Source organism: Equus przewalskii, chromosome 29, assembly GCF_037783145.1.
Source record: "Equus przewalskii isolate Varuska chromosome 29, EquPr2, whole genome shotgun sequence".
In the NCBI taxonomy this organism is placed as follows: domain Eukaryota; kingdom Metazoa; phylum Chordata; class Mammalia; order Perissodactyla; family Equidae; genus Equus; species Equus przewalskii.
This window is the reverse complement of record NC_091859.1, coordinates 42980048-42991244: the sequence shown is the minus strand read 5'-3', so window position 1 is coordinate 42991244 and position 11197 is coordinate 42980048. Positions and strand designations below refer to the sequence as shown.

The 11197-nt window shown below is 60.9% G+C and overlaps 1 protein-coding gene across 2 annotated transcripts in view; it reads left to right on the top strand.

Moving 5' to 3' along the window:
- The first annotated feature begins 5531 nt into the window (after positions 1–5531).
- The window catches only part of CELSR1 (cadherin EGF LAG seven-pass G-type receptor 1), a 148447-nt gene continuing 142781 nt past the window's right edge, over positions 5532–11197 (top strand). The window contains exon 1 of one of the 2 annotated variants that reach the window (XM_070599889.1): positions 5532–9363. In XM_070599889.1, coding sequence (XP_070455990.1) covers positions 5763–9363 — 3601 coding nt within the window. In that variant the 5' untranslated portion in view covers positions 5532–5762. The remainder of the gene's footprint in view (positions 9364–11197) is intronic. The other variant, XM_070599888.1, reaches the window with a different exon arrangement.

Genomic DNA, 11197 nt, shown 5'->3' with positions numbered 1-11197 from the left:
GTCCCCAAGGAAAGTCCCCTGTGAGCCATTGATGAAGCGTGGTTGGTTCCCAATGTCAAAATATAAAAATAAAGAATAATTTCCAAAAAGATTTTGTCTGGAGTTTGCAGAAAGAAAGATCTTGCTTTTTTTTTTCTCCACTCAAAAGGAAGGGAGGTTATTCAAAACAGTCCAACAGTGGGAACAACCCAAATATCCATCAGGCGGTGAGTGGATAAACAAACCAGGGTCTATCCACACAGTGGAATATTACTCAGCAGTAAAAATGAATGAGGTCCTGATTCGTGCTATAACGTGGACAATCAGTGAAAGGAGCCGGACACAAGGGCCACACATTGTGTGATTCCATTTCAATGAAACGTCCAGAACAGGCAAATCCGTGGAGACAGAAGGTAGATGAGTGGTGACAGTAGGGGAGGGGGAAGAGAATGGAGACGAGCGCTCATGGGTACGGGGTTTCCTTCCAGGGTGATGACAATGTTCTGGAATTAGATAGTGGTGATGGTTGCACAACATAGTGAATATACTAAAAAACACTGAGTTTTACACTTTAAAAAGGGTGAGTTTTATGGTTTGTGAAATATATCTTAAAAAAAAAAGAAGGGAGGTATGTGAAGGAGAAAAATAATTGAGTAAGACAACAGTGCCTCTCCCACATTGGCTTCATAATAATGCTTAGGGGGCGGAGGCAACAACAACGATGACAGTGGTGACAATAATAATAACAGAACAGGATGTCCGCCACTGTGGCCCCTGGCAAGTGCTGAGTCTTCCGGGCGGTGTCTGCATCCCCTTTCTCATCTGAGCCTGGAAGCAGTACCCTACTTGGCTCTGTTCCTGCCACTCATGGCTTTCCTTGGTCCTTGGGAGCCGGCCCCCCAGCTCCCCGCCCCGACAAATGTGCCCCCAAGTGCTGGGGAACTGCACTTGGCCCTTCCTTGTCTGCCAGCTCAGGTCATTCTCCACGGGCTAGTGACCGGACCCGGTGTGAGAAGACTGGGTTTGAATTCCAGCCCCCCATCCCTGCGCCATGTGCTCTGAGCCTCAGTTTGCCACATATATAGCAGAGCCCCAGCGTGGCAGTGTGGCCAGGAGGTTGCATGGCCCAGCCTGCCCAGGGCTGAGGCTGCCCTGCCGATGTGCACATGCACATGCCAGGCTTGGGGCTCCTGCTGTCGCTGCCATGGGCTCAGGCCCAGCACTTGGTGGGCACCTGTGCAGGCAGGGTGGCAGGCATCTTGTCTCCAGCGGGGCAGAGACTGTGCTCGGCCACTAGAGGCCAGTGCAGCCTGAGGTGGGCCCTGTGGGCGGGCCCTGGGCTGGCTTGGTGGGCATGGGGTTGAGGGTAGGGGCAAGGGGCACCTTGTTTCCCTCCCCCCCAGGCTCCCCAGAGATGCGACGCAGCACTGGACACGAGACCTGTGCCCGTCACCCTGTGCTCAGAGCACTTCCAGTCAGACTGGAGAGTGGGACTCTAAGCCCTGCCCATGCCAGCTTCCAGAATCTTCCAGGAACTTCCTGGAGCTCAGGTCTGTCCAGGGGTGGGCCTGGTTGCAGGTTGGTTGGGTGCTAGCCTCTCAGGGAGCACTGAGGGAGTTGGGGTCCTGGGAGGGGCCTTCACTCAGGGGCCCCCGAGGCCACACACCTCAGTCCAAGGGCCTGGGAGCCAGAAAGAAAGCCCAGGATTTATATTTAGAAGGTTCTGGCAACCTCTAAGCAGGAAAACAATTTTCTTTTTTGTCATATTGTTGTCTGGGTCTTTCAGGGCAGTGCTAATACATAAAACATTCCTGATTAGGGTCTAAATTCCCTTCCCCCTCTGCTTCTATTAACATTCTGATTAAGTCAATGTTCTGTTTTTGTTCCATGTTTTAACTTCCACAACTTTGTACGAGTCCATCCCCATCAAAGGTAAGGGGCCCTGGGGAGAGGACGGGGGCATGAGGAACTCTGTTCCCAAGAGGTTTTTCCCTCTGAATTCCAAAAAAAGGGCAAAGCGGGGCCCGGGCCCAGACTTGCTCTTCAGCTTTCACCAATGGGGTGTTTCTCTCCGCTCCTCACTGTTTAAAGACTGCCCGAGCCCTTCCCATGTAAGGATCAGATTCCAGAATTCACGTGGGTTCTGGTTTGAGCCCCCTGGCAAAAAGGGTTTTGAGCTGCTTTTTAGAACACATACAACACTACAGATCCATTGCTTCTGTCTTTTTTTTTCAATTCTATTTTTATTTTTAAAAGCATTTACTTCACGTGAAATGCCTCGGGGGTGTGTGCAAAATATAAACATCAATTACGATTCAATGAGCCCAAGGAGTCGTGGCAGTAACTTCAGGCAGAAAAACGGCATTAGACACGCAGTCTCTTCTGGCCAGCGGCTCTCAGGGGCAGCGGTGCCATTGCTGAACTCACACCATCCCCCGCTGTGTGACCCCCTAAGAGGGGCCCGGAGAGGCGATGAGTGTGAGGAAAGACCGCTGCTTTGAGCCACCCCCAAGGGGGAGGGGCAGAACACGGCCCCTCGGGTGGCACTGGACAGGCCAGCACACATGCTATGCCCCTTCCTGGAGCCCCAGGCACGTGCCCTCCCCTCCTGGGCCTCAGTCCACTTTCTATGAACACTCTAGGGGACCGGATCAGTGATGGAGCACAGACCCCTGGGCCATCGGAGGAAAGCTATAGCCCCTGCCTCTCCAGAAGCACAGACAAGTGCACGTGCCATTTAATCCACAATTTCAACCACGACCGTGGAGGCCGTGATGAAGCAACCAGGATGGCATGCTGGTGACAATGACACAACAACGCCAGGAGAGGTTAGTCCTGGTAGATCTGCCCCCGAGCCAGGCCTGTGCCAGCCTCTTTGTGCAGATGATCTCACGAATCCTCCGAGGACGCTGGGAATCTAGACTACTGCTATCTCCAGTTAGATGAGGAGTCAGGCCCTGGTGAAGCTCACACAACTAGTTAGTGGCAGACTTGGAACTTGACCCCTAGAAGGCGCCAGACATTTCAGATTCACCATTTCTGTTCTGCTGATGCAACTGGGCCGCCCCACACTCACATCACAAGCCGCAGCCTGTTTTTTAATTCTCCCCCCAACCCCACTCTTTAAAGTTGTGGACTGTAGCATACACGAATATGGAAAAGGGAATAAAGAATGTATGAAGAGCTCAGTGTAAGATCATAAAGCCAACACTCGGCCAACCCTCAGGTGCAGAAGTGGACCTCCCCGCTCCCCAGCCCGCCTCCGGGGACCATAGTCACATCACCTCCTTGCCTTTTGTGCTCTTTCCCCTGTTTGGTGCATTCCTAAACTGTAGGGTGGGGTCGGGCCTGCCTCTGCCTATCTGTGGGTAGAACCATCGTTTGTCTCTCCGCCTTTGGCTGGACATCCTGTTAGTGAGATCCCTCCCTGTGTTCCCCTCCCCTCCCTGGCACCAGGAAGTGGTACAGGGCCAGTCCCTGCGGTGTTACCTTGCAGCCAGCAGGTGTCTAATTCCGGAAAAGCATGCTCACACCCAAACTCATTCACTGCATTTGAATTTTCAAAAACCAGCAAGTGCAGCGCAACAGAACCTTTTGTTTATTTAAACCCAACCCACCCTATTTAAGGTCCAGTTGTGAAACAAGCACTTGGGGGTTTTCCAGCATGGGTGCCCTGGCTGTCCCCTTTGCCCCGGCTGGGTTGGAAGCTTTCCACTGGGAGGCGAGGGCAGGGTCCTCACTGCCTTCCTGACTAAATCTCCTGCCCTCTGATCCTCCCCAGGAGGAGAAGGGCATCCCAGGAGGTCCTGGGCGGTCACGCTTAAGGGATGGACTTTCTCTTCCTCCCCTTCCCTGCACACACACATTTCCCTACAGGGCTCGCCAGTGGAAACTCCCAGACTAAAACGTTCCAAAGCAAGTCTACCTTTTAGGTCAACAATAACCTCTTCAAATCGTTCCTAATGGGAAGAAAACGCTTATATTTGGTTTCAGCCCAAAGTCATTGTTTCCAGCAACTTTGACCAAAATTGGTTGCGTTTGTTTTTGTTGATTGATTGCGACCCGGGCCCCACACCCATCTGAGCTCAGCTCAGAAATGCGGTGGCCCGATCCGACCCTCCCTTGTCAAAAAGGGCCGCTCTAGTGACGCGTGCGCAACATCTGCCACTCCTACCGCTTCTCCGGGACCAGGAGGGGCCTTCTCAGAGGGTGAGACTCCATTGGCTGCCCCCCAGCCCCCCACGGACCCCCAGGACTGAGAGGCAGAGGGGCTGGAGTGGGTTCTGGCACCCGGAGCTCTACCGAGGGCGAGTGCCCCGCCCCCCCCCGACCCGGAGGTGGCACAGTCCTAAAGCTCCGTAGGAGGGGAGGTGTCGCACTGTCCTACTCCCTCTGCCCCGCCAGGCTACGCCCTGCAGGGGGCAGGGGGATGTCGCTTGGCTCTAAAGCCCCTCCCCCTGGTTCCCCGCAGGAGGAGGCTGTGTGTATCTCAGTGCTAAAGCTCCCTCCCCAGTCTGTTCCGAAGCAGACGGGGCAGAGGGTGCCGTCGTACAGTGCATCCCCCCACCCCGGTGGTTCCCCGCCCCACGCCGCCTCCAGGGCCGGCGCTGCCGGCTGCCGCGCTCCGGGAGCAGCCAGGAGGCTCTGGGGCCGGACGGCGCGTCCGCGAACGCTCAGGCCGGTCGCAGGCGCGGGAGACAGGCTCGCCCCCGCCGCCCCCACTCCAAACCCCAAGCGTCAACCCGAGCTGCATTTCTTTTCGCTTAAAAGGTGCGCTTTAAACCAAGTGGGACCGGAATCCGGCTAGTTGCCTAGTGGGTTTCAAAGTCCAGGGGAGTTTTGTCGGGGTAAAGCACTTCAGCCTCTGGCATTTTGCTGTAAATGTATAACCGCCCCCAGCAGACGCCGCAGTTCTTCCTGGGGGGCGGGTGCCCGGGCCCCTGCCCGGCACCTCCACACCCGTCCCTCTCCCCTCCTGGGTCCAGCTCGCGCGGCGGCCGGGGCGGCGTTCTCTGAGAATCACTTCTGCCGCGCCTGGCCCCCCGGACGAGCAGAGCCACCGCCCCACTGGTAGCGGCCGGGGGCCCCCAGCGCTGCCTTTCCCTGCCCGGCTCCCTCGGCTCCGCCCCCTGGGGAGGTTGGGTGGGGAGGCCGCTGGGGAGAGGGCCCGGCCCCCAGCCCCCGCCCCTGCTGCGCCCCCGCGTCTCCATAGCGATCCTCCCGGCGCTCACCTCCAGGCCGGCTCCCCCCGGGTCTGAACAATACGCGGCGGGGCCGGGGGCGGGGCCGGGCCGGGGGCGGGGAGAGCGCGGGCAGAGGGGGCGCGGGCCGAGCGCACCGCCCAGGCAGCAGCCGGCCACCGGGGTCTGAGCGGTGCGGTGCGGCCCTGCCCGCTCCGAGAGCGCAGCCCCCGCCCCGCTCCGGGCCCGCCCCGCTTCCCACGCCGCTCGGCCGAGCCCGCGCGGGAGCCACCTGGAGCCGCCTGGAGCCGCCACCACCGCAGGTTGATGCGCGGCGCCCTCCCGGGACGCGCGGAGGAGCCATCTTGAAACCAACTTCGCAAACTTTCGCAAAGTGTTCTCGAAGTGGAAGCTGCGGGGGAGACCGGGAGCGCGGCCCCCGGTGTCCCCGCCAGGGTCCCCGGGGAGGCAGGGCGCGGGCCGCCCCGAGGGCCCGGGGCTAGGCGCGCGGGAGCCGCCCCCCGGCCGTGCCGGGTGGATGCGGAGCCGCGCCGGGTGCATGGATTGTGCTCGGGCGCCCGGCTCGGGCTCGGGCTCCGGGCCATGGCGTCGCCGCCACCGCCCGTGCTGCCCGCGCTGCTGCTTCTGGCTGCGGCCGCCGCCCTACAGGCGCTGGGGCTTCGAGCGGCAGCCTGGGAGCTGCGCGTGCCCGGCGGGGCCCGCGCCTTCGCCCTCGGGCCCGCCTGGACCTACGCGCTGGACACCGCGCGCACGCCCCGGGCGCTGCGGGAGCTGCTGGACGTGAGCCGGGACGGACGGCTGGCCGGGCGTCGGCGGGGACCGAGCGCGGGGCCCCGGGGCTGCGCGCGCCTGGGGGGGCGCCCGCTGCCGCTGCATATCCGTCTGGTGGCCCGCGGCGCCCAGACGGCGCTGAGCCTCCAACTGCGGGCGCGCGCGCACGGTCCGGGCTGTGCCTCCCGGCCCCAGCGCCAACGGGCCCCCGGCGCGGAGCTGCGCGCGCGGACTGTGCTCACGGTGCCCGGGCCTGGCGCGGTGCTCTGTTTCCCGGCCCCCCGCGGCGGCGGGGCCACGCTGCATTCGGCGCTTGCGGCCCTGACCACGTTCCCTGCCTGCAGCTGCCCGCAGCACCCCGGCCCCCGCTGCCCACACCACTCTGTCTGTTTGCCACCCGGTGGGTCCGCCCGCCTGCGCCTGCTGTGTGCCCTGCGGCGCGCGGCAGGCGCCATCTGGGTGGAGCTGACGCTGGAGGCAGCTGCGGGGACACCCTCCCCGTCGCTGTCGCCGTCGCCGTCGCCACCAAGTCTCCCCCAGGCCCGGGCGGGGGCGGCTCGGCGGGCCCGGCGGGGCGCTGGCGGCAGCACGAGCCCGCAGTTCCCGCTGCCCAGCTACCAGGTGTCGGTGCCCGAGAACGAACCTGCGGGCACCGCGGTCATCGAGCTGCGCGCGCACGACCCCGACGAGGGCGAGGCGGGGCGCCTGAGCTACCAGATGGAGGCGCTCTTCGACGAGCGCTCCAATGGTTACTTCCTCATCGACGCTGACACGGGCGCGGTGAGCACGGCCCGCGCTCTGGACCGCGAGACCAAGGACACACACGTGCTCAAGGTGAGCGCCGTGGACCACGGCTCGCCGCGGCGCTCAGCTGCCACCTACCTCACTGTCACAGTCAGCGACACCAACGACCACAGTCCGGTCTTCGAGCAGTCCGAGTACCGCGAGCGCGTGCGTGAGAACCTCGAGGTGGGCTACGAGGTGCTGACCATCCGCGCCACCGACGGAGACGCGCCCTCCAACGCCAATATGCGCTACCGCTTGCTGGAGGGCGCGGGCGGCGTCTTCGAGATCGATGCGCGCTCGGGCGTGGTGCGCACACGGGCGGCGGTGGACCGGGAGGAGGCGGCCGCGTACCAGCTGCTGGTGGAGGCCAACGACCAGGGCCGCAACCCGGGCCCGCTCAGTGCCACGGCCACAGTGCACATCGTGGTGGAGGACGAGAATGACAACTACCCTCAGTTCAGCGAGAAGCGCTATGTGGTCCAGGTGCCCGAGGATGTGGCGGTCAACACGCCCGTGCTGCGCGTGCAGGCCACAGATGGAGACCAGGGCCAGAACGCGGCCATACACTACAGCATCGTCAGCGGGAACCTGAAGGGGCAGTTCTATCTGCATTCGCTCAGCGGGAGCCTGGATGTGATCAACCCGCTGGACTTCGAGGCCATTCGGGAGTACACGCTGCGCATCAAGGCACAGGATGGGGGCCGGCCTCCGCTTATCAATTCCTCAGGGCTGGTTTCGGTGCAGGTGCTGGACGTGAACGACAACGCCCCCATCTTTGTGAGCAGCCCCTTTCAGGCAGCCGTGCTGGAGAACGTGCCTCTGGGCCACTCGGTGCTGCACATTCAGGCGGTGGACGCCGATGCGGGTGAGAACGCGCGTCTGCGCTACCGCCTGGTGGACACGGCTTCCGCCTCCGTGGGAGGCGGCAGTGCTGGGCTCCAGGACCCCGCCTCGGCCTCGGATTTCCCTTTCCAGATCCACAACAGCTCTGGCTGGATCACCGTGTGCGCGGAGCTGGACCGCGAGGCGGTGGAGCATTACAGCTTCGGGGTGGAGGCGGTGGACCACGGCTCGCCGCCCATGAGCTCCTCGGCCAGCGTGTCCATCACGGTGCTGGACGTAAACGACAACGACCCCATGTTCACGCAGCCCGTGTACGAGCTGCGTCTGAACGAGGACGCGGCGGTGGGGAGCAGCGTGCTGACCCTGCGGGCCCGCGACCGGGATGCCAACAGCGTGATCACCTACCAGCTCACCGGCGGCAATACCCGGAACCGCTTCGCCCTCAGCAGCCAGAGCGGCGGCGGCCTCATCACCCTGGCGCTGCCGCTGGACTACAAGCAGGAGCGGCAGTACGTGCTGGCGGTGACCGCGTCAGATGGCACGCGTTCGCACACCGCACAGGTCTTCATCAACGTCACCGACGCCAACACCCACCGGCCGGTCTTCCAGAGCTCCCACTATACCGTGAGCGTCAGCGAAGACCGGCCTGTGGGCACCTCCATTGCCACCATCAGCGCCACTGACGAGGACACAGGTGAGAATGCACGCATCACCTATGTGCTGGAGGACCCCGTGCCCCAGTTCCGAATTGACCCAGACACTGGCACCATCTACACCATGACCGAGCTGGACTATGAGGACCAGGCTGCCTACACGCTGGGCATCACAGCTCGGGACAATGGCATCCCTCAGAAATCAGACACCACCTCCCTGGAGATTCTCATCCTCGATGCCAATGATAATGCTCCCCGGTTTCTGCGGGATTTCTACCAGGGTTCCGTCTTTGAGGATGCTCCCCCATCAACCAGCGTTCTCCAGGTCTCTGCCACGGATCGGGACTCAGGCCCCAATGGCCGCCTGCTGTACACCTTCCAGGGAGGGGATGATGGCGACGGGGATTTCTACATTGAGCCCACGTCTGGCGTAATCCGCACCCAGCGCCGGTTGGACCGGGAGAATGTGGCCGTGTACAACCTTCGGGCTCTGGCTGTGGATCGGGGTAGCCCAGCACCCCTTAGTGCCTCGGTGGACATCCAGGTGACCGTCTTAGACATTAATGACAACCCCCCAGTGTTTGAGAGGGATGAACTGGAGCTGTTTGTGGAGGAGAACAGCCCGGTGGGGTCCGTGGTGGCGAGGATTCGTGCCAATGACCCCGACGAAGGGCCCAACGCCCAGATCATGTATCAGATCGTGGAAGGCAATGTGCCCGAGGTCTTCCAGCTGGACCTGCTGAGCGGGGACCTGCGTGCCCTGGTCGAGCTGGACTTTGAGGTCCGGCGGGAGTACGTGCTGGTGGTGCAGGCCACGTCGGCCCCGCTGGTGAGCCGGGCCACAGTGCACATCTGCCTCCTGGACCAGAACGACAACCCACCAGTGCTGCCAGACTTCCAGATCCTCTTCAACAACTACGTCACCAATAAGTCCAACAGCTTCCCCACCGGCGTGATTGGCCGCATCCCGGCCCACGACCCTGACCTCTCGGACAGCCTCAACTACACCTTCCTGCAGGGCAACGAGCTGCAGCTGCTGCTGCTGGACTCTGCCACGGGCGAGCTGCAGCTCAGCCGCGACCTGGACAACAACCGGCCACTGGAGGCGCTCATGGAGGTGTCTGTTTCCGGTGAGTGGCCGTCGGGCTCCCGCTGGGCCGCCTGGAGCATCGCAGCGACCTGCCAGGGGCCCGCCTGGCGTGTTGGGGCGTATTCGGGCAGGGCCCGGGCAACTCTTTGTGGGTTTGTGGGCTCCGGTTGGATGGGATGCTGTGAGCTGGGGGCATGCTCCCCACCCAGGCCAGGGGAGTGGGAGGGGCACACACGGCCCTGCTTCCCTCAGCATTTTTGCTGGGAGCAGGCCTGGGCTTCTTCAAGTTCAAGACCAGGGCTGCTTGGCGCTTTCCTCAGCAGGCTGTGGCTCCCGAGAGGCGCAGTTAAGACCTCGTCTTTGGGGTTATCTGAGTCGTCTGGTTTGCTTTTCGATGCTCTGCAGTCAGCCACACGCCTGTCTGGAAAGATCAAAGGTCACTGCCTGCCCCATGTGCCAATTAGTTCCTGGGTGGGACCGTTGGAAATTGCCGGATGGGTCCCTGAGTCACCCTGTAATAGGGCTGGAGTCAGTTCCCTTGGTGTCTCTTTTCTGTCTCCTCCAGAACATAACAATCGGGCAATGTAGGCTCGTCTGTGGGATCTCTTTGAAAAGCGCGGCCTCGTTTGATCTTGGCTTCTGCTCCTGGACACGGGCTTCTAATTTGGGTGTTGCTTAGAGGCCTGCCCAGGTTGCTGGTGGAGCCAGTGTGGGAACCCTGCTGGCTCGCTTTGGGGCCGGAGGTGAGCGGAAGAGGGAGGGTGTCAGCCCGGCCAGCCAGACGCGGGCAGGCAAGAGTTGCTGCTGGCCCCCGAGTGCCAGGTGGGGCCTGCGGGGCCGGAGAGAGGGGACAAGGAGAGTGTATGGGATTTCAGATACATTGCAGAGGAAGAAGGATTTGGCAGGGGTTGGGGAACAATTATGAGACCCCCAGTGGCTCCTCAAGGAGACCCACAAGTGGACCTGATCGGCTGGTGCAGGCAGGTGACCTTAATTATGAGACCCAACTATTATGAAGACAGGCTCGGATCTGGGGGTTGAGTCGATGTTTCAGATGAGTGGTTTAAACAATAAATTAAACAGCTTCTTGTTGATACTGTATCGCCGTGGGAACCCTGGGAGAATGCAGAAGTTAATTTTCTGATGTGTTTTGTTTCCACGCTTGGCTGTAATTCTTTCTAGACTAAGGGTTGGGGAGCACACAGGTTCCAGTTCCAGTTGTCTGCTCATGAGATCTGGAACTCACAGGGCCAGTTTGGGGCGATGCGGTACTTCGGCGCAGATTTTTGGCAGCATGCGCTATCTGCAGGGGAATATTTAGGTTCTGTGAGGTTGTGAAGATGTGTAGAAAATACGGGATAGGTCTTTAGGGAGAATAGTTAACCAGGGTCACGGATATCCTGAGCAATCACGCAAGGAAAAAAAAGAGATCTCTTCCCTAAATTCCCATTTGCCTTTAAAAATGTTTTTTCCTGTACTGCTTTATCTGCTAGATAAAGCAGAGTGGAACGCTGAGCCTATATCAAAGCGACTTGGCAACATCATGGGGTTTGGATTTTACGGGGAACGTGGTGCTTCAGCGGGAACGGGGCATTCTGGGAGCAGGGGTGTTTTGCGTCTGGAGCATCAGGAATGTGGGCCCCCTGTGTTGGCCGCATAACAGGGTTTAGGATGGATTTCTTTCCAAACAGGTTATTACTGAGGGCCGTCTCGCCTACCTGGTGGGCCCACGCCTGGGACCACAGGCGAAGGTGGGTTGGGGGCTCCACGCTGTGTAGTAATTGTCTCAGTGATCCAGTTCTGGGCTCTGAATCCCGGCGACACACCCTTGTCTACATCAGGCCATGGGCCTCATGTGTTCACCCCCCCCCCAG